The following is a 23,715-nucleotide window of genomic DNA, read 5'->3' as shown; positions in this document are numbered from 1 at the left end:
CTCAGAAAATAATCTAGCATCCTTACAAAGCCCAGGAACCACATCACCTAGCGCTCAGCTACTTCTTTAACCTTGTCACCTCCCACGCTCAGTCACACATGCCCCCATGCCATTCCTACAACCACCAAGCACACTCCTGTCTCAGGGCCTTGTACCTCTTGCTCCCTCTGCCTTCAACGTTCTTTCTCTCACCTCATCTATAAAGAGCATATTTCATCAAACTATCTTAATTTTTTGAACAGACAAATACTCACCATGAACAGCAATTTTTTTTAAATAAATTTGAGCCGCCTCTCCTTCTCTATAGTTTTCCAAAGGAAAGATCAAACCTTTGTTTCTCTTTATGTTGATTAGTGGTTCCATTGCAATCAGAAGAGTTAAATCCTTCTCTGCTTTCTTTGACTCTGGATCATCCTGCCTCTTGGAGAAGTATATCCCACACATTAATACGTAATTCAATGTCATTCAAACAAAACAAAACCAGGAGGATGATTTTGCATCTAGTACCTGGAGAAAATAAATAAGATGTGCAGCAGAAGATTCAAATAAACTCCACTCCTCATAAGTAAAAGCTAATTTTATAAACTTCACAGCAGCATCCACAGAAATAACATCTTTTCTTTCTATCACAAGTTCCAGAAGAGATGTTTTTGGAAAATCAAGCATTCCATCTGCACCAGTATTTGACCCTAGAAAAGGAAGAAGAGAGTTTTGAATATCATTCGTTCAAAAAAATATTTATTAAATATGCACTATAGATACTTTCAGGAAACAGGAAAACACAATCCCTGCTTTTATAGGGTTTATGCTCTAGTGGGGTAAACAAGAAAGGCCAAGGCAGGGGATAATTTGAGCTCAGGAGTTTGAGTCTAGCACATAGCAAGACCCCGCAAAGAAAAAGAAAAAGAGGGAAACGAAAGGGAAAGGGAAAAAGGGAAAAAGGGAAAGGGAAAGGGGAAAGGAAAAAGGGAATGGGAGGGAGGAGGGAGGAAGGAAAGAGGGAGAAAGGAGGAAGGAAAGAGGGAGAAAGGAGGAAGGGGGAAGGGGAAGGGGAAAAGTAACTGAAAGTGACACCTGGATTGAGCAATAAGATGGTCCATGACATTCTCAGTAGAGTGCTAGGGACTGCCTGATGTATATGTAGAAAGAAAATACTTAGGAACAGTGAAAACAGACAATTCCTTCAATAAATCTGACTGTACCAAAAAGAAGACCTATAGGGAGGAAGATGAAAGAGAACATGGAGGCCTAGTCACAGTGGCTTACATCTGTAATCCCAGCACTTTGGGAGGCCAAGGCAGGTGAATCCCTTGAGCCCAAGAGTTTGAGACCAGCCTGGGCAACATGGAGAAACCCCGACTCTACAAAAAAATACAAAAATTAGCCACGTGTGGTGGTACATGCCTATAGTCAGAGCTACTCAGGAGGCTGAGGTGGGAGGATCACTAGAGCTCAGGAGGTCCAGGCTGCAGTGAGCCATGATCACACCACTGCACTCCAGCCTGGGTCTGTCGAACAAGACCCTGTCTCAAAAATATATAGATAAAGGACACAATATAAAGGGACCACTTGGACACTTGGAAGAATTAGGCTTAAAGACACAAAGAGAAACTTCCCCTCCATTTAAATGAGAAATGGTGGGAAAAGACAGATATGCATGAGGGTAAATTTAGGGGTTTGGGTGAAGGAAGTCAAGGAAATTCTTATCTAAAAGCTTGTATTTTTCTTGGCAAGAGAAGAGCCCAAACTGTGGCACCAGCAGTTCCCTGCATTGAGATGAGCATTCACACTCACAGGCACCCACATGTGCACACGCACACTAAACTCATCTAGAGGCAGAGGAGCTAACTCTAGGCTTTCCTCCCTCCTCCCCAGTGGACACTGTAGCCAAGTCAGCTGATTGTTCCAAGAAGAAAAACTCACAGGAAAAGATAATTAAAAGCAAAAACACCTTGAAAGAAAAAACACAAATGAAGCATCTTTTGCCACAAGAAGCAGGAAAACAGAGCAGCATGAACAAGAACGTAAGTGAAAGTGTTCTCTCAGAAATAAAAGAGGATATTAGAAACATGAGGCAAGAACAACTGCTGTGAAAAAGAACCAAGTGGATTCAAAGTATTAAGTATATCATTGTTGACACCTGGGTATAATAGCTCACACCTGTAATCCCAGCACTTTGGGAGGCTGAGACAGGCAGGTCACCTGAGGTCAGGAGTTAGAGACCAGCCTGGACAACATGGTGGAACCCCATCTCTACTAAAAATACAAAATATTAGCCTGGAGTGATGGTGCACACCTGTAATCCCAGCTACTCAGGAGGGTCAGGCAGGAGAATCACTTCAACCCAGGAGGTGGAGGCTACAGTGAGACAAGATCATGCCACTACACTCCAGCCTGGGCAACACAGCGAAACTCTGTCTCAAACAAACAAAAAAAAAGTATATCATTGTTGAAATAAATAATTAAATAGATGAACAGAAGAGCAGAACAGAGAGACTCAAAGATCAAATTTGTGACCTGAAAAATCAGAGAGAGGAAGCTTCCAGAAGGCAACAGAAAGGAATAAAGACATGAAAATAATAAAATAAGTAAGACATGGAGGATGAACATCTATCCTGTCAACATCTGTCTAATGGCATCTTCAATGCCTTGAAGGATTTTTTTAAAAATAATGAATATAAGGAAAGAAATTTAAAAGTAACATGAGAAAAATCAAAGAAAGATATAAGGCCTCAAAGTATCTGCTGGATTACTAAACCCACCCCTAGATCCAGTATAATAAAATGTAAGAATGTCATAAGAAAGAGAAAATTGTAAAAGATACATCTACAAAACAAGATTTAAACTGACATTAGACTTCTCAACAGAAACACTGTTTATACAAGACTATGAAGAAATAGCATCAAAATCTTAAAGAAACTTGTAAATAAACTATTATATCCATCCAAACTACTTCAAAATTATTAGTTTGCATTTGAGCCAAAAGAAATGAATTTAGAAAGAATGAAAAATGGGAAGTAATGATGAGGAGAAAAAAAATCTTAATAAAGGTATTTCCTGTCTTATAAAGCGATGACCAGGACTTGTATTCAGAACATAACAAGAGCTCTCAAAGCTCAAGAGAAATAATTAACAATCCAATTAGAAAATGAACAAAAGACACGAGAAAAAGAGAGTATACAGATAGCAAATAAACACATGAAAAACTATTTAACATCTTCAGCCATTAGGGAAATGCAAATTAAAGTCACAGTGGGATGTTACTATATACCTATCAGAATGGCTAAAATAAGAGAGTAATGATACACCAAATTCTGTCAGGGATGTTCAAAAACTGGATCATTCACACATGGCTGGTGAAAAGATAGTACAGTCACCCTGGAGAATAGTATGACAGTTTCTCACAAAACTAAATACAAACTTATCATATATCCAATCCAGCAATTGCACTATTGAGCGTTTTATTCCAGAGAAATGAAAATAGTGTTTCTGTTGAGAAGTCTAATGTCAGTTTAAATCTTGTTGTTTTGTAGATGTATCTTTTACAATTTTCTCTTTCTTATGACATTCTTACATTTTATTATACTGGATCTAGGGGTGGGTTTAGTAATCCAGCAGATACTTTGAGGTCTTATATCTTTCTTTGATTTTTTTTCATGTTACTTTTAAATTTCTTTCCTTACAGTCGTTATTTACAACAAAAAATCCTTTCACATTAAAAACCTGTACTCCCTGAATGCACCCCATCTTGTCGGATCTTAGAAGCTAAGCAGGGTCAGGCCTGGTTAGTACTTGGATGGGAGACCACCTGGCAATACCAGGTGTTATACGCTTAAATAAATAAATAAACAAATAACTTGTACTCAACTGTTCACAGCAGCTTCATTTCTAACAGCCAAAAACTGGAAACAATTCAAATGTCCTTCAAAGGGTAAGTAGTTAAACAAACTAGTTTATTCATACAATAAAATACTACTCAGCAGTCACAAATGAACTTTTTTTTTGAAACAGAGTCTTGTTCTGTGGCTCAGGCCAGAGTACAGTGGTGTGATCTCCATTCACTGCAACCTCCAACTCCTGGGTTCAAATGATTCTCCTGCCTCAGCCTCCCAAGTAGCTGGAACTACAGGTATGTGCCATCATACCAGGATAATATTTGTATTTTTAGCAGAGACAAAGCTTCACCATGTTAGCCAAGCTGGTCTTGAATTCCTGGGCTCAACGAATCCTCTCACCTTGGCCTCCCAAAGGGCTAGGGTTACAGGTGTGAGCCACTGCGCCTGGCCAAGTGACTAATACACACAACCTGAATACATCTCAAGAGAATTATACTGAGTGAAAAAACAGACAACACAGATACAGCCACCTAATTTATTACTAACAGATACTGCAGCCAATGAAAGGAAGTTATCTTCAATAAATGGTGCTGTGTCAACTGAATATACACAAAAAGTAAATAAATCTTGATCTCTACCTCATATCAACAAAAAAGATCTAATTTCTAATTACAGACCTCATGTGAGGGGTAAAACAATAAAACTTATGTGAGAAAACATATGAAAATATATTTACCACATTGGGGTAGCTGAGACTTCTTAATCATGACACACCAAGGATCAACTATATAGGATATACTGAAAAATTGGACTACATTAAAATTAAGAATTTCTGTTCCCCAAAAGATATCATTAAGAGAATGAAAAGTCAAGCTGCCAAGTAAGAAAAGATATTTGCAATACATGTATTCAATAAAGGACTTATATCAAGAATATATAAAGAATTCCTACAAATGTACAGAAGAAAAGGACAAAAAGTTAAAATAGGCACCTCACACAATAGGATAGCCAATGGTGAAAAAAATGTATGAAAAGATTTTTAACTTTATTAGTCATCAGAGAAATTTAAGTTTATAATGCAACATCATTGAATTCACACCAAAATGGACAAAATGGGAAAGACAGATAATACTAAGTGTCAGAGAGAATTTGGAGTAATGGAACCCTAATAAAATGCTAATGGGTGTGCAAATTGAAAAACAACACTTTGTAAAACAGTATCAGATAAAGCAAAATAGGAATATCTCATGCGCTTGCAATTCCACACCAGCAGAAATGCATAGCAGATTTTTAACACACTATCTGAGTAATTTATAATAAAACAAAAAAGACACAAACTATCAGTAGGGATAGAGAAGATCTAAGCACATGATTTACTAACTTAACTTAATCAACACATACATAAAGCAATGCACCTAACAACAACAAAAAATACATAGTCTTTCAAGTACATACAGACTCTTTACCAAAGCTGGTTATTTGCCAGGCCATAAAGCCTACCTTAACAAATGTTCACAGTTCCAAATAATACAGAAAATCCTCTCTGTCCGTAGTATAATTAACATAAAAATCAGTAACGAAAAGATAATTAGAAAATCCCCCATATTTTTATGCAGAACCTATATATCAAAGAATAAATCACACTGCAAGTTAGAAAATATTCTTAATCAAACAGTAATGAAGATATGATATATCAAAACTTCAGGTACATAGCTAAAGCTGATTTAGAATAAATGTCTTAATATGCATTTAATGCAAATAATAACAAATTCTAAAAATAAGTGATCTAAGCTTCCAAGTCAATAAGTTTTTTAAATCACTAAAGCGAACCCAAGAAAGTACAATAAAGAAAGTAATGAAGAGCAGAAATCAATAATATGGAAAACAGACATACAATAGGGAAGATCAACAAAGCTAAATATTGTTTCTTTGCAGAGACTAATGAAATTGGTGGGGGCCTGGTGAAATTGACGAAATAAGAGAGAAGGCAAACTGACCAATATGAGAGTAAAAAAGAGAACGTCATACAAATTCTACACATATTAAACAGATCATGATGAACTACTCTATATCCTTAATGAAAATTTTAAGACCAGGCACCATGGCTCATGCCTGTAATCCAAGCACTTTGGGAGGCCGAGGCAGGTGGATCACATAAGATCAGGAGTTTGAGACCAGCCTGGCCAGCATGGTGAAACCCCATCTCTACTAAAAATACAAAATTAGCCAGGCGTGGTTGTTGCACCTGCAATCCCAGCTACTTGAGAGACTGAGGCAGGGGAATCACTTCAACTGGGGAGGTGGAGGCTGCAGTGAGCTGAGATCACGCCATTATACTCCAGCCTGGGCAACAAAAGCAAAACTCTGACTCAAAAAAAAAATTAATATTAGATAAAACCGAAAAATTTTAAGGAAAATATAGTTTACCAAAGTGATAGGTTTTTTTTAAAGAATGAAAGAAAACCTAAAAAGTTTTATATCTATGGAAGAAACTGGATTCATCATTTAAAATATTCTCACACAAAAAATTCCAGATGGCTTCACCAGAAAATTCAACCAAACATTTACGAAAAAATAACACCAATACAACACAAGCATTTACAGATAATGGAAAAAGAAGGCATACTTCTCAACTCATTTTATGAGACCAACATGACATTGTGAGCAAAACTTAAAAAGAACATTACAAGAAAGAAAAACCTCTCCCATCAACAGGGAGCAGAAACGTTAAACATTATCAAACAAATCAAGCAATATATCAAAAAGCTGATCCTTATTTCCAAATTAGGTTTATTCCAAAAATATAGGGTGATTAAAAATTAGAGGCTGGGCACAATGGCTGACACCTGTAATCCCAGCACTTCGGGAGGCTGAAGTGGGCGAATCATGAGGTCAGGAGTTCGAGACCAGTCTGGCCAACATGGCAAAATGCCGTCTCTACTAAAAATACAAAAAATAGCGGATGCCTGTAATCCCAGCTACTCAGGAGGCTGAGGCAGGAAAATCGCTTGAACCCAGGAGGCGGAGATTGCAGTGAGCCAAGATAGCACCACTGCATTCCAGCCCGGGAGACAGTTTGAGACTCTGTCTCAAAAAAAAAAAAAAAAATAGAGAAACAGTATATATAGTCAACCACATTAACAGAAATAAATGAGAAAGTCATCTGATTGACTCAGTAAATCTCAATAGATTCAGAGAAAGTTTTTGCTAAAATTCAACTATTCAAGATTAAAAACAAAACACTCTTAGCAAACCAGGAATAAAAGAAACTTCTGTGGTCTGCAAAAGGGTATCTATAAAAATTATTCAGTAAATATCTCAAATAATGGCAAAATCTGAGGAAAAAAATGAGACAAGGGAGTCTGCTGTCACCACTTTTTCCCGTGTGCTATTGGAGATCCTAGCCAGTGCAATAATCAGGAAATGCAAGAAAGGAGAAATTAAAAGATTCAGGATTAGAAAGAAATAAGTCAGTATTCACAGATGATTGTATATATTAAAAAGTCCTGCCAAAATCTACTATTATATTATTTGAAATATCAATTAACCTCAGCAAGGTTGCTGAATTCAAGATCAACATAAATTATCTCAGCTGGACACAGTGGTTCACATCTGTAATTCGAGCACTTTGGGAGGCTGAGGCGGGTGGATTGCTTGTGCCATAAAGTTCAAGACCAGATTGGGAAACATGGGGAGACCCTGTCTCCACCCAAAATACAAAAATTAGACAGGCATGGTGGTATGCACCTGTAGTCCCAGCTATTTGGGAAGCTAAGATAGGAGGATCGCTTGAGCCCAGGAGGTTGAGGCTGCAGGGAGCCATGATCACACATCGTACTCCAGCCTGGGTGACAACAAGAGAACTTATCTCAAAAATAAACCAAAAAAAAAAAACAATATAAATTGTATCAGTTTCCTATGCATGGACTATCATGCTAAAATTTTTGTTACTCATGTCTATCATTCTATCATAAAACGATATCTTAACATCTTATTTACTTATCAATAGTTGTTTTCCTGCCATAAACAATTCTGAAACAACATCATGAATCTCCACATCATCTGTAACAATGGGTCCAGTTTGCAGTATTCGCCTATTTGAATCAGAAAGAGCTTCCAAGACAGCCAGAAACCGGGATGCAGTGCTATCAAACATCTCATCCAGTAGCCGCTCTGTGACAGTACGTGGCCACGAAAACTGAAATTTAAAAAAAAAAAAGTTCAATCCATTTATTAAAGCTATTATACTGTGGGTACAGTGGTTCATGCCTGTAATCCCAATACTTTGGGAGGCCAAGGCAAGATCACTTGATCCAAGAAGTTTGAGACCGCCTGGGCAACACAGTGAGACCCCCGTCTCAACAAAAATTTAAAAATTGGCCAGGCATGTTGGAATGTGCTTGTAGTCGCAGCTATTGGGGAGACTGAGGTGGGAGGATCACAGGAGCCTGGGGAGGTAGAGGTTGCAGTGAGCAAAGATCATGCCACTGCACTCCAGCCTGGGTGACCAAGTGAGACCTTGTCTCGGGAGTAGGGGAGGAAAAAAAGCTGTTATAAGGCAAAGAAAAGTAAGGCATGCTTAATCAATGCTAAAATAGACAGCAGTTGGTCTAACAATGAGATACCTGCTTTTATGGTTTTCACTTTTTGATGTAATGGCAGATTTCATTAGAGTTATATCATGCTGCCATTACACCAAAGACTTTGCTATTTCATCACATGCTAGTGTTTCCAAGGCAGCACTGAAAGGTTATTATGGTTTATTAAGCAAGCATCAATCTCTATTTGTTTTATGATATCTTTATTATAGCCGTAAGGAACTGATATTCAAACTTGGCTGCCTAAGAATCACTCAGGGGTGCTTTGTAGATTCAAGACCAGATTTCCAGAGATTTTGTGTGTCTGGGTAGGACACTTTCAATAAGCACTGCAGGATATTCTCATGCAGAAGGTCCTCAAGTCAAAATATGGAATAATATTTAGTAGTATAAAGAATGTAGTTTATGGTAATTAACTCTAAGAAAGAATTGATCAGCTTTATACTAACAGGCTAGTGACTGTTTAGAACCTGCCGTGAGTTCCCAGTCATTCTGCTTTGTACTGGCCCAAAATGACTGCACTTCCTGTAGATGCCTTACTGCCACGCTTCATGCTTCTCTCCATCAAATGACCTGTTCTCTGCATTTAGTTTGCCAGTAAATAAGAACCATAGTTCTAGTTAGCTTCTCTAGAATCCTTATCCAGCTGGAAGATATCCCCATTATTCCCTTGCTTTTATTTCTCTTCTTAGGGGAAAGTCAAAAAGGCAGAAAAACAACAGCAGGAGTAAAGTTGCCTGGAACTACTTTCCCGCAAACACGAGCTTCCTACTCATAAGCTTCTGGGCCTTTCAACCCATAGGTCAACTGATATGTTAAAAAACCTCAATAAAGCTTGAACTTCATGCCCTGCCTTGTCTTTTCTTACAGAGGTAAGGGCTTTTCCTAAGATTTTTATTGTAGGTTAAAACAGAGCTTTTAAAAATACATATTGAAAAAGCATAATTAATTTTATAATAATTAGAAATATTCAAAATGAAATGGTAAAACCCAAGTGGATAAAAGAATGAAGTCACTTATAAAAACATCATAGAAAAACTAGCAAAAAGAATGGAATGTTTATCAGGGCTGTGAATAAAATATTAAGTAAAAGATTTTAAAAATATAAATATTTAAAAGATCTATAAAAAAGAATTAAAGCTAAAGCAATAAGAAAACCAGTGGATTGTCAAGTATGAAAAGCAAAATAATAATGTCTCTAAAAACAATCTCATTCAAGTATATATTAAAAATTAAAATCTCTAGTAGATAGTCAAAGGCTGTGAAAAATAACTCACACAATGAAGGAAATATAAAGAGGAAACACAAATATAAGGAAAAGCTGGCTCAAAGATACAAAGTTAAAATGGCAAGCCATCTTATAAAAACTGAATTAGAAAAAGAAAAAAAATTAAGCAAATGATAATATCAAAACAATAACAGCTTGTGGTAAAATTGGTACTTGCAAATTGTCACCTTGAAAATAGGAATACTCATTTTGGAAATCAATTTGGCAATACATATCAAGAGAAATAAAGTGTTTATGTCCTTTGATTCCATAATCCTACACCTGGAATTTTATCCACAGGAAATAAAAGAAAGGAAAAAAAAAAATAAGCATGTCTGAAGATGTGGATGATATCAATACCTATAATAGCAAAAAAAATTGAAAGGACTAAAATAATAACGATAACATATTAGACAAATTATGACACATATACTGCATAGGATACATTATATTATTATTTTTAAATGTCAGTATGAATGAGAATCTGAATGGTACAACCATACAGTCTGGTTTCATCTCTAAATACTGTGGTCTCCATGACATCTACTCTAGGAGATGTGTTATGCTAATTTCCCAACATCACATGCCTTTTCCTAGTCAAGCTCTATTTATCACTGACCCCCAACGTATTTTGCCTACTCTGGCTTCTAAGCTATGAGCATGCTCTGATCCTTCACTTGGAATGTTTTTCTTCCTGTCTAGCCAAATTCTGCCCATTATTCCAAAGCTGTTCAAAAAGCCAGGGCTGCAATTTAGCATTTCTACATTCCACTATACTCGAAACCACAGTGGACATTCAATACATGGTTGTTGAATGAATAAATAATAAGCAATGATATAATAACAATAAATAATAAACAATGATAGCTAATATTTACTGAGGACCTACTTACCATCTGCCAGGAACACTCTGAGGGCTTTATTAAATGTAACTCGTTTAATCCTCACCATTATCATTATTTCTTTCTTAATATTTATCACAAGCTATAACCATTTTATTTATTTATGATTAATTCTCTACTAGAATGTAATCTTCATCTATCTTGTTCACATAGCAGGTACTGAAAAAATATTTATTGAATAAATCCCCAAATAATCTATCATTAGGAGTCTGAATTAGTAGTCCTTTAAAAGAATCTTTTGAGAGTCAGAATGATTTACTGTGAGTTAACAACTTACATACAAACCCAGAAATGTTTTAGAAAATCGGCTTAATGCATATTGAAATTAATTTGGTAGAAACATAATAAAATTATTTCATACACAGAAAACAGGACATTCTGCAAAATATGCCAAGGTATTACAGGATGACATTATAAAAAGGATGTGTTGACTAGTCTCTGAAACAACTATTAAACAATTACAATATTTTCTTAAAAAAAAAACATCAGAACTTTTCATACAACGATTATCTTAAGGGAAATCAAATACAAATTAGTTTTTAATGTAATTTTATCTGGAATTTTCAATATTTTTCTTTGAAAATGTATTTTGTTTTCCTACCAAGGTAACTACAAGTCCTAAACATATTCTAAGTAACAATAATCTTGCAACTTTGGATATTTAAATTTGGTTGCTCAGAGAAAAAATCCTGGTGTGGAAAAAACATTGTTCCCTGCTCTGTTACAAAGACTACAGCACCACTACTTAAGGATACCAGATGCAGACAGCAGCTTGAAAGCTTACCCAAGGAATTGCCTATAACTTAATTAATATACTTGCCAATCAATATGCTGTTGGCTAGTAAGGGATATAGCTTAAAGGGGATGTATAAAACGTACATGTGGGCTTAGTAGTCAATATTGTCACACGAAGTAGTAATGGAAAGTTACTATGTCCAAAAACTATTTGTATTTATATATAATAATTCATTTAAAAGAAAGAAAAAGGATTACTCCTACATGTATTAAGAAGAAATGAGGGCCGGGCACAGTGGTTCACACCTGTAATCCCAGCACTTTGGGAGGCCAAGGAGGGTGGATCTCCTGAGGTCAGGACATCGAGACCAACCTGGCCAACACAGTGAAACCCCATCTCTACTAAAAATACAAAAATTAACTGGGCGTGGTGGCGCATGCCTGTAATCTCAGCTACTTAGGAGGCTGAGGCAGGAGAATCCCTTCAACCTGGGAGGCAGAGACTGCAGTAGGCCAAGATTGCACCACTGCACTCCAGACCTGGGAGACAGAGTGAGACTGTCTGAAAAAAACAAAACAGAAAAAACAGAAGCAGAAGAAGAAATGAGGAAAGAGAGTAGCAGTGATTAGGGTAGCGGCCAAGCACTGGATTTAGAGATGCAGGTGCTGGTTCTGGTTCTGCCCTCAGCTGCCTTTGTAACCCTGAGCCAGTCATTTAACTACTGCAGGCTTTATTTTCCCATCTGTAAAATAAAAGGACTGAACCTAGTGATTTCCCAAATCCTTTCCAGGTTCTGAGATTTTATCCACCTCTTCTGTAAGAAACTGCTCTCTCCTTCCCTCAGATTCATTTTCAGTCCCCACAGGGAAGCTCACAGAAGAGGGTGTATATCTATCTAGAACAGCCAGGAAGAGCTTCAAAACAATATAGAATTGGGCCCTGGGGGATACTGAGAATCAGGAAGGCAAAGGCAAGAAGAAGAAAAAGACAAGGGGGAAGAAAAAGGGCAGAGGGCCCCACAGGCATAACTTTGCCTACTCCCTGCCCTGTGATAATCTTTACTGCTGCTTGCCAAATATGCTTGTGGTTGGGAGGGGCTGTGTGACTGGTGATGACATGTGAAAAGAAGAGATTCGTGTCAATTCCATGCTGAGTTATCACTGCCCACGCAAGGTCTCCAGAGCTATCCCCTCTGGCCAAATGACCAGCAATTTTTGAAATGAAGGCTGCTCTTCAGCTTGGCCCCAAGCAGCTTTTGTAAGGCAGAGCCCCGATAACGAAAATAACATATGACTTCAGTGGGCAATAAATTGTTGGTTTAAGCCACCTGAGGCATGGGGGTTGTTTGTTGCTACTGGATAACCTAGTTCCTGAACACTCCCAAGGGTGAAACCTAAGGCTGTTGAGAAAAGGTGCCTCCATCTTCTCTGCAGCCTCAAAGCCTGCTTGCCTGCTCAGCTAACCCTAAGCGGTCAAAGACAAAGGCATGTGCAGAACCACTCAGAAGCCTATTCATTTGCAAGAGCCAGTTCATTGAAACTTTTCACAGGCTCCTCTTCAGCCTCTTGTCCTTTAGGGTTGCAAAACTGGGATTGTGCTAAGACACAAAAGCTTTGAGAAAGAGATGAAGTGAGGCTATGTGCAAACTGGAAAACATTCTTCTCTCTATTTACCCATTGGTGCAGAGAATGGGGAGCAGAATTTAATAATGAGGGACTAGACCTGAAAGACACAGAAGCATAATACAAATAATACAAATACACTACAAAAAGAGTCTTAAAGAGAGAAGACACGTTTAGACTTACAGTTTGTACTTCCTTTAGGTTAATTCTTATCTTGGGTCTAAAGAGAGCTTTGTTTTTTCTTCTAGATTCATAGACTCCTCTTTTGAAGATCATCACTGCCATCTGCCTCAAAAAGAAGAATTATACATGAAGTTACAGTGAGATGCACTTCCCAACTGCTAATATTCAGCATTTAATCAGCTGTAGAGTGTGGCAAATTTCTTTTATTTCATGAAATTTTTATACCTTTATTGTGGCCTCTCTAAAATATCTTCTCGATTCTTCCTGGGATTTTGAGGAACTCATTAATTCCAGTTGCCTTAACTCATCAATTTTACCCAAAGCATGCCGAGCAAATGCCTACATGCAATTAAAATAAATTTAATTCATAAGTCAGAATATAGTGATTAAAACGTATAAAGACAATGTTTTGTTCTCTTAGGCGTTTGATTTAATTTGTGAATTAAGCTCTAAGGTTAATGCTGACTCCTTTTATCCAGTCTATCATTTTCTTTAAGAACCATTAAACTCCTAATAAATTGTGAGATACGGTAACTTTATGAATTATGAATTTTTCTTTTCGAGACAGAGTCTAGTTTTGTTGCCCAGGCTGGAGTGCAGTGGCATGATATCAGCTCACGGCAACCTCCGCCTCCTGGGCTCAAGTGATTCTTTTGCCTCAGCCTCCCCAGTACCTGGGACTACAGGTGCGTGCCACCATGCCCAGCTAATTTTTGTTTTTTTGTTTTTTTAGTAGAGACGGGGTTTCACCATATTGGCCAGGCTGGTCTCGAACTCCTGATCTCATGATCCACCCACGTCGGCCTCCCAAAGTGCTGGGATTACAAGTGTGAGCCACCGTGCCTAGCCTAAAAAGTAAGGAAAGCTGAAACATGATTTAAACAGTAGCTGCCCATACAGATGATCACTTCTTAGCATTGCATGTCCTTATGTGCGTGCACACACACACACACACACACACACACCATACAGACATGTCCTCAGGTGCTCTTCTCAATTCCTAAACTTCCTATCATGACATGCTGTATTGCCTACTTAACTGTTGACACTGACCACCAAACTGTGAATTCCTGAAAGGATCTTACTCATTTTCGTGTCTCCAATACCCAGCACACTGTATTTTATAAATATCTGAAGGAAGGAAGGAAGAAGGGAGGCTTTCTTATTTAATCATATCACCATTATTATAATCCTCTAGAGATAACAAAAGAGTTCAAAGGAGTTATTGAGAGCTCAGTAACAAGAGTTCATGTCCCTTATTTCACTATTTCTTTGAAATATTTCATTCATCATTTATAATTTTTAATGCGGATGCTTCTAGACCAACCACAGTATCAACATATATGAAGGGTTACATTTTCCAATAAGAAAAAAATTCCAGTAGGGATCAAATGGCCCAACTCTATAAAAGTTCCATTCCCTAATAATTTTAATAGCTATAGTGTACCATCACTAGTACACTAAAGTTAACTATATGCATATGATGAGTTGTTTTTCTGGATTCCTTGAGCTACATAAGTACCTCATGAAGACTGAATTAGGCTATTCCTCTGCCTATGTGCCACCAGCATCCAACCCTTCAGAATTGTTCAGGCAGGAAAAACTAAATGGAACTATAAATCGGCCAGATTATTTATTTATGGTTGTTAACAAGATATGAACAGGCACGTGCTCAGCCATGAAGGCAGCCCTAAACAAGACTTCCAGCCAAAGAGGTTGACTAGAGCAGAAACCCAGCTTACACCCCACATACCAAATCAGGTACCCTTGTGCAGGAATGTGTTGACCCAAAGGAAGGGGTGCTTATTTCTCATTGTCACCAAGGCCCCATCCACAGACCAAGCCAGGTACCATGTGCTATAGAGAATGTGCCTTTTTAAACTTTACACAGGAGCACTCTATAGGCCAATAGAAGCTCTGAAGTTTATATATATATATGTGTGTGTGTGTGTGTGTATACACATTATATATATATTTTTTTGAGACGGAGTTTCACTCTTCTCACCCAGACTGGAATGCAATGGTGCGATCTCGGCTCACTGCAACCTCAGCCTCCTGGGTTCCTGCCTCAGCCTCCTGAGTAGCTGGCACTACCACCATGCCTGGCTAATTTTTGTATATGTAGTAGAGACAGGGTTTTGCCACACTGGCCGGGCTGGTCTCAAACTCCTGACCTCAGGTGATCCAACCACCTTAGTCTCTGAAAGTGCTGGGATTACAGGTGTGAGCCATCATGCCCAGCCTGAATTTGAGTTATATTTCAATCCAGAAAGATATGAAAAAAGGAAAAACAAAAAAACAGAGTACATTAAATGGTGGTTAAAAGGTGTATTCAATTAGCTGGGCATAGTGGTGTGCAACTGTAGTCCCAGCTACTCCAGAGGCTGAGGCTGCAGTGAGCCATAATCATACCACTGCACTCCAGCCTGGGCAACAGAGCAAGACTGTCTTAAAAAAAAAGAAAGTAAGTAAGTAAAAAAGAATGTGTATTAAATGGTAGTTAGCAGAGAAAAGCAAGAAAAGAGTGTAGTGAGTGATAAGGAACACAAAACTAAACCAGGAAGGAAGGTGGCTTGAATCCAAGAACAAAGTGAGGATGGAAAGACAGCAGATAGAAGTTTTTGACATCCACTGCACAGCATGGTGATCATAGTAAACAATAACATACTGCATATTTCAAAACTGCTACTGGATAGATTTTAAGTGTTCTCACTATAAGAAAAGGGTATGTGAGAAGATGAACATGTTAATTAGCTTGATATAATCATTCCACAATGTATACATTCAACAGAACATCACATTGTACCTCACGAGTATATACAATTATTGTTATTTAAAAATAAAAATCTTGATTTTAAAAAATCCTAGAAATCTTACTCAGAAATGGAGCAAAGAAGGTGAAAGTCAATAGAGAATAAAGGAGAGAGCAGCAAGGAGGGCAAGAGAGAAACAGAATGGAAAAGGCAAGCAAATGTGTGCAAATAAAGCCTTGAACTTTTGTCTTGGCTTCATTTCAATTCTTTGGTTGGGTTTTGCTTTTCCCCTTGCAGGCAACTAAGGAAGAAAATGCTGGAAACGCTGCATTTTAAAATACTGGGCCCAGGAACGGTGGCTCACACCTGTAATCTTAGCATTTTGGGAGGCCAAGGCTGGCAGATCACCTGAGGTCAGGAGTTTGAGAACAGCCTGGCCAACATGGCAAAACCCTATCTCTACTAAAAATACAAAAAATAGCTAGGATGGGTAGCACATGCCTGTAATCCCAGCTATTCAGGAGGTTGAGGCAGGAGAAACGCTTGAACGTGGGAGGCAGAGATTGCAGTGAGAAGACTGAACGTGGGAGGCGGAGGTTGTGGTGAGAAGACTGAACGTGGGAGGCGATGGTTGCAGTGGGAAGACTGAACGTGGGAGGTGATGGTTGCAGTGGGAGGGCTGAACGTGGGAGGCGGAGGTTGCAGTGAGAGAAGACTGAACGTTGGAGGCGGAGGTTGCAGTGAGAGAAGACTGAATGTGGGAGGCAGAGGTTGCAGTGGGAAGACTGAATGTGGGAGGCGGAGGTTGCAGTGGGAAGACTGAATGTGGGAGGCAGAGGTTGCAGTGAGAGAAGACTGAATGTGGGAGGCGGAGGTTGCAGTGGGAAGACTGAATGTGGGAGGCGGAGGTTGCAGTGAGAGAAGACTGAACATGGAGGTTGCAGTGGGAAGACTGAATGTGGGAGGCGGAGGTTGCAGTGGGAAGACTGAATGTGGGAGGCGGAGGTTGCAGTGAGAGAAGACTGAACGTTGGAGGCAGAGGTTGCAGTGGGAAGACTGAATGTGGGAGGCGGAGGTTGCAGTGAGAGAAGACTGAACATGGAGGTTGCAGTGGGAAGACTGAATGTGGGAGGCGGAGGTTGCAGTGAGAGAAGACTGAATGTGGGAGGCGGAGGTTGCAGTGGGAAGACTGAATGTGGGAGGCGGAGGTTGCAGTGAGAGAAGACTGAACATGGAGGTTGCAGTGAGAGAAGACTGAACATGGAGGTTACAGTGAGAGAAGACTGAACGTTGGAGGCGGAGGTTGCAGTGAGAGAAGACTGAATGTGGGAGGCAGAGGTTGCAGTGGGAAGACTGAATGTGGGAGGCGGAGGTTGCAGTGAGAGAAGATTGCAGCATTGCACTCCAGCCTGGGAGACAGACCGAGACTCCATCTCCAAAAAAAAAAAAAACTTGACTCCTCAGAGTTAAAAAGCAGCATACCTCTCCGTGAATCCCAGCTTGGCAATCATAGCAGCACTGGCAAACAGCCGTGTAGAGAGTAGCCCGCCATGTCAAGTATCTGAGTGACAGAAGCGGGACGGAGGACTCCATACACATGCTGGCCCACAGGAGATACTCTAAGGCCTGCAAAGCAAAGGGCACCATTGGATTTGTTTTCATTTTAAGGTAATAATGATGTATTAAATATAATCAAATTCTAAGTTGTGAGCACAAGTTGCTGATTACTTAAACCAAAAATACCATAAACAAAGTGTCACAAAAAAACAAGCATTAAAAAAGTAAAAGACAATTTAAGGAACTCAAAATCTCAAATAAGTCATTTTGGAAGACATTCTAAAATGTCCTTTAGAATGTCTTCCAAACATGGAGTGCAATGGCACAATCATGGCTTACTGCAACCTCTGCCTCCTGGGTTCAAGTTATTCTTGCAGTAAGCCATGATTGTGCCTCAGCCTCCCAAGTAGCTGGAACTACAAGTAGGCGCCACCATATCTGGCTAATTTTTGTATTAAAGAGAAAGGGTTTCACCATGTTGGCCAAGCTGGTCTTGAACTCCTGACCTCCAGTGATCCACCTGCCTCAGCCTCCCAAAGTGCTGGAATTACAGGCATGAGTCACTGCACCCGGACTGTCTTATTATACGCCTCTTTGCTTATTTTTATTAATACATACCATGTCAACAGTAGTTTAGGAACTAACTCCAATGATACAATTATCATTTGTTGGAACTAGTATATTATAATGAAGATTAGCTGGTATAGGAGGTAAGGAAATGAAAACGGTTTACAGCCTGGGGCCTGCGATGCTTAGTAGAAATGGTCCAAGATTAGAATCAAATAAACGTGGATTTCAGTTCCAATTTTACTATCTAGTGGCTGGATCATTTTACCTCTTTAGATGTCAATTTCCTCATCTGTAAAATGGGTATTTTTTCACATCCCAATAGTGTTATTACAGAGAAAGAGACAATGGACATGACATGCTAGGAAAATACTTCTATAATCTAAAATAAAATCCACCTTGATAGACCTCCAGTGCATTGGTCCTCATGCTTTCCAGAACAGCACAGAGAAATCCAAAACTCACTTCTAAATTACAGCCGTCCACCCAGGCACAGTAGCTCACACCTATAATCCCAGCACTTTGGGAGGCCAAGGTGGGCAAATCACAGGGTCAAGAGACAGAGACCATCCTGACCAACATGGTGAAACCCCTTCTCTACTAAAAATACAAAAATTAGCTGGATTACTAGGTGCATGCCTGTAATCCCAGCTACTCGGGAGGCTGAGGCAGGAGAATCGCTTGATCCCGGAGGCGGAGGTTACAGTGAGCCAAGATCATACCACTGCACTCCAGCCTGGTCACAGAGTGAGACTCCATCTTAAAAAAGAAAAAAAACTAGAGCCATCCAGGAATCTAAAAACACCTATGCAGCCCACCCTCTCCCTCAGCTTGCTTGTCCAGGGTAAACATTCCCAAGTACTTGCATCCCTCACGGACCCACACTGCCCTTCTCCACCACGACTGGCCTTCTGTGGTTTTGCCCCAGGTTGCCAGTGCCCTTCCAGGATGTATGGCTAGACCGCAGTACAGTGAACGTTCTCAGTCCCTGGCTATGGACACTGTACCTCTATTAAATCAACTACCACTTTGAGAAAGGTGTTGTTATTTCCTCTATCTTTTTTTTTTTTGAGACGGAGTTTCACTCATGTCACCCAGGCTGGAGTGCAATGGCACGATCTCGGCTCACCGCAACCTCCGCCTCCTGGGTTCAGGCAATTCTCGTGCCTCAGCCTCCCGAGTAGCTGGGATTACAGGCACGCGCCACCATGCCCAGCTAATTTTTTGTATTTTTAGTAGAGACGGGGTTTCACCATGTTGACAAAGATGGTCTCGATCTCTTGACCTCATGATCCACCCGCCTCGGCCTCCCAAAGTGCTGGGATTACAGGCGTGAGTCACCGCGCCTGGCCCCTATTTCCTCTATCTTATATAATAGTTAAAGAAGCTGAGGCTGAGAAAAGTTCCTTTGCTCAAGGTCACACATCTAGTCAGAGATGTACTGAGACCAGGGCCAATGTCACCTGACGTTGACATTGCTGAGGTTGATTCATTGCTGTTTTTGTTGTTGCTGTCATGGCTATTGTTGTTTGCTAATCTGACCACTTCGTGAACTGAAATGAAATTAACAACCACCAAAAACCCTTGAATTTTTCTCACATTGGCTGCTTCCTCACAATCTCTATTTCCTATTTTTGCATTTGGATTGCTGTGGTTTGGGTTCAGTGGTATATCATGAAGCCACTTATAAATTTCACCTTTAAATTCACATCTTTCTTTTTTTTTTTTTTTTTTTTTTGAGATGGAGCTTCGCTCTTGTTACCCAGGCTGGAATGCAATGGCACGATCTTGGCTCACCGCAACCTCCGCCTCCTGGGTTCAGGCAATTCTCCTGCCTCAGCCTCCTGAGTAGCTGGAATTACAGGTATGCGCCACCATGCCCAGCTAATTTTTTGTATTTTTTTTAGTAGAGACGGGGTTTCACCATGTTGGCAAGGATGGTCTCCATCTCTTGACCTCTGATCTACCCACCTTGGCCTCCCAAAGTGCTGGGATTACAGGCGTGAGCCACAGCGCCCAGCTAAATTCACATCTTTCTAAAATCCCTCAGGACTCTTGGTATTAGAAATTTCACATTTCAAAATAAAAATAGTTTCAGTTAACAATTGTTCACACTGTATTTGTTTATAGAAAATCAAAATTTTTTGTGCCAGAAGGAATCTTAAAAGTAACCGAGCTTGCCTCCATGAGGCTAAATTCATTCTAAGCAAAAGAGCTGGGGCTGAAACTCAGATCTTTGAACTCCCAAGTGCAGTGTTCTTTCCACCTGATAAAGGGGAGGAGCCTTGAAAAAGGGGAGAAGCTCACCATAAAGCACTTAGGGTTCTGAAAACCTAGCTTTCAAGTTTAAACAGGAAAAGCCATTTTCAAAATGTGACTCAATTTGTAGCATTTTTTTCCTTACCATTAAAAGCTACAAATAATTGCTTCTATTTATTAAAAAACGTAACAGGATACATCAGGACTATTTTCTTCATGGGGATATCATTTGAAAAGTCAAATGATTACCATAACCAAAATACCCCAGTAAGAGTATATCTTAGGTGTTGGGTAGGAAACATACCTATGATTAACCAGCTCAGCCACAGGATGGCGCTGCAGCCTCATTTATATCAGCTTACACCATTTAAGAAAAATGAAAATCAATTTCAAGGTCAGGAATTTGAAGTTTATGTAATGGTATGTGAAATAATTTGACAGTAACTGTTCAAGCCACGTACGCTGTCAAACTATTTCACTTTCATAGTTAAAATGAAACAGAAATCAATAATTTCTTAAAATGGATTCTAGATGTATTAATGTTTGCTACATACTATACTGCAGTTTAAAATGCCACCAAAGAAACTAAATTATTCCATAAACAAAAGCAAAATGGTCACATGTCTTCAGGGAAAGAGGTTTCAGAAATCTGACCCCTCTATTCCCTAAGCTTATGCTGGTGCTTAGGTGTTTCTCACCTGGGGAAGAGCCCCGCTTAGTTTTGGTCTTCGGGATGTCTTTGGGAAGACAGGGTTATATCAGAAAATATCAACCCCTTCCCTGCAACTTCTCCATTTGAGTACATAAACCAAAATAGAATGGGTCGTGACAGTATTCCATTTAGTCAGTAGACATGCATTATTCTAATGGTACAGGGTGACATTGGCCCCGGTCTCAGTACATCTGACTAGATGTGTGACCTTGAGCAAAGTAACTTTTCTCAGCCTCAGCTTCCTTATCTATTATATAAGATAGAGGAAATAACAGCACTTTTCTCAAAGTGGTGGTGTGAAAATTAAATGAGATAATAAATGGAAGTGCTTACAAGCATACTTGATGACATCAGGCATTCATTCAATCAATGTTAATAAGGGTGATGCTAGTGCCCACCTCATAAGCCCTTCACGGGACCCAACACATAGTACAGATTTATTAAGACAAAAAGCTAGCCATCATGCCTAGACCCTATATCAACGGGAGTTTAGACAGCATGAGGAGCCCAGATCTATTTCTCCCTCCATCTTATGCTATAACATGTTATAGTGAACTCTAAAGTCACTACAGTAATCAAATCCCTGGGACCCGGATCTCAGACACAGGGGGACCTCCAAGGGCTTGTCTCCATTAAATGGACCCATCAAATCCATTTTTGGCCTCAGCTCAGAAAACAATTTACCAGCTGGGGGCTTGGGAATTACTGGTGAAAGTTATTAATTTCCTTGAAACATATTATATTGAACAAACTGAAAGAACGTCATTCAGATCTTCAGGTGTCAGATGTACAACCACCCACCACCCCAAAATTATTGCCTCCCTCACTTCCCATTCCCATCCCACAAGACTGGCACCACAGGACCATACTCATTTGGGGCCAGGCACTGTGGCTCACGCCTGTAATCCCAGCACTTTGGGAGGCTGAGAGAAGCAGAACACCTGAGGTCAGGAGTTTGAGACCAGCCTGGCCAACATGATAAAACCCTGTCTCTACCAAAGTACAAAAAATTGCCAGCTGTGGTGGTGGGTGCCTGTAATCCCAGCTACTCAGGAGGCAGAGGCAGGAGAATCACTTGAACCCAGGAGGCGGAGGTTGCAGTGAGCTGAGATCGCAAGACAGAGCAAGACTCCCTCTCAGAAAAAAAAAAGAAAGAAAGAACTATGCTCACTTTAGTCTCATTTTACAAGCAATTTAAGTTGTGAAATATAATGAACAAAAAATAATTTTAGTGGCATAATTTCTGTGCCCTGTGCTTTTATTAATTCATATAAATTATTATTCGTTCCCATGATTTCCTTATGGCTGAAAAACTGAAGATTTATCTCCAAATAATATTAGAATACATATTTAATCAGCATGGCAAAATACTCAAATGTCCTCATTTTATCAGAGGCAAACTCAAGATATATGAGGAGAGCAAATAAAATATCTTACAAAGGTCATGCATAAGAAAGGTTATGAACAAGAAATTATTTTAAGATGACTGTCACTTTAAAATGCTCTAAGCGTTAACAAGCACACACACTAACAGTGAAATGTTGGCACAGACATCTCTGCCCTTCAAAGCTTTGGCAGCAAGCACTGCAGCAGACCACACTCTGACGGTCCTATGAAGCCGTGTTTGTTGTTACACCAAGTGTTACCAGATTACGCAAATTCTCTTTAGGAAATCATCTGGAGCTGAATGTAGTGAATGCAATAGTCTCTAGGCCAAGTTTACATTAGACATGGGACAGGCCCCCCTCAATTTAATTCACACTCAGAAAGCTGGCACAGAGCTTGTTCAAGTCACTGTCTGTTATAGAGTTTTTTTAATGTGAGAAGCAAAACAGAGAGAACACATAATTAATGTTATCCATTGAGCATGCAAATATATTGATTTCCACTGTTATTTTTCAAATGTTGTCAACTTTTAAGATACTTGGCTATGCTTTGAGGAAATAAGAAAAAAACGTATCTCTCCTGAGTGTTAGGATATTCAGGGTTAGGTTCTGCATGGAATAAAGAATAAAGCAGTCATGTTTTAGATGCCAGCAACAACTCAAGCAGAGTCTCAACGGGAGTATATTCACCCTTCTTGGCCTACATTGCAATAACTGGAAAATTAATACAGGGAATAAATAAATTTTTCACAGTGGCTCACACCTGTCTCCTGCAGACAAAAATCCTACCAACATCATAGGGAAGTCAGTAGAAGTGTCAGTAACTTCCTCAAGCCAACACTGAGCAGTGACTGCTGGTAAGAAAGAATCTTGTTACCAAAGTCTCCTTGCCTTTGTCATGCAGCTGGGTTAGAGTTTAAGTGTGCATTCACCCAATTCGTATGCAGGCCATAAGTAAAGCGGAAGCACTTCAAGCGAATAAAATCTAAGCTCCATATCATGACATAAAAGGGGTAACCATGGTTTATCATCCAAACCAGGACACTTTTTTTTCATTTTTTTCATTTTAATTTTATTTTGAGACAGAGTCTTGCTCTGTCACCCAGGCTAGAGTGCAAAGTGGCACTATGTTGGCTCTCTGCAACCTTTGCCCCCCAGGCCCAAGCAATCTTCCCACTTCAGCCTTCCAAGTAGCTGGGATTACAGGCACAAGCTACCACGTCCAGCTAATTTTTGTATTTTTTGTAGAGATGGTGTTTTGCCATGTTGGTCAGGTTGGTCTCAAACTCCTGGCCTCAAGTGATCTGCCCATCTAGGTCTCCCAAAGTGCTGGGATTA

At 39.5% G+C, this 23,715-nt stretch overlaps 1 protein-coding gene across 8 annotated transcripts in view; it reads right to left on the bottom strand.

The window, feature by feature from the left end:
- Positions 1-23,715, bottom strand: part of CFAP54 (cilia and flagella associated protein 54) — a 363,952-nt gene that overhangs the window by 318,740 nt on the left and 21,497 nt on the right. For 5 of the 8 annotated variants that reach the window (XR_013522378.1, XR_004728978.3, XR_013522376.1 and 2 more), the window contains exons 6-11: positions 17,380-17,523; positions 13,370-13,483; positions 13,145-13,246; positions 7,836-8,034; positions 508-689; positions 255-420 (exon numbers count right to left, since the gene is read on the bottom strand). Coding sequence is in view for 2 of the 8 variants with exons in the window: in XM_017976307.4 (XP_017831796.4) it covers positions 255-420; positions 508-689; positions 7,836-8,034; positions 13,145-13,246; positions 13,370-13,483; positions 17,380-17,523 (907 nt within the window). In the remaining 6 variants the exon portion in view is untranslated. Of the gene's footprint in view, positions 1-254; positions 421-507; positions 690-7,835; positions 8,035-13,144; positions 13,249-13,369; positions 13,484-17,379; positions 17,524-23,715 lie in introns of those variants that run through there. The other 3 variants (XR_013522375.1, XR_013522377.1, XR_013522379.1) reach the window with 3 other exon arrangements.

This window comes from Callithrix jacchus, chromosome 9 (genome assembly GCF_049354715.1).
Source record: "Callithrix jacchus isolate 240 chromosome 9, calJac240_pri, whole genome shotgun sequence".
Taxonomy (NCBI): Eukaryota; Metazoa; Chordata; class Mammalia; order Primates; family Cebidae; genus Callithrix; species Callithrix jacchus.
This window is presented reverse-complemented; position numbering and strand designations above follow the sequence as displayed.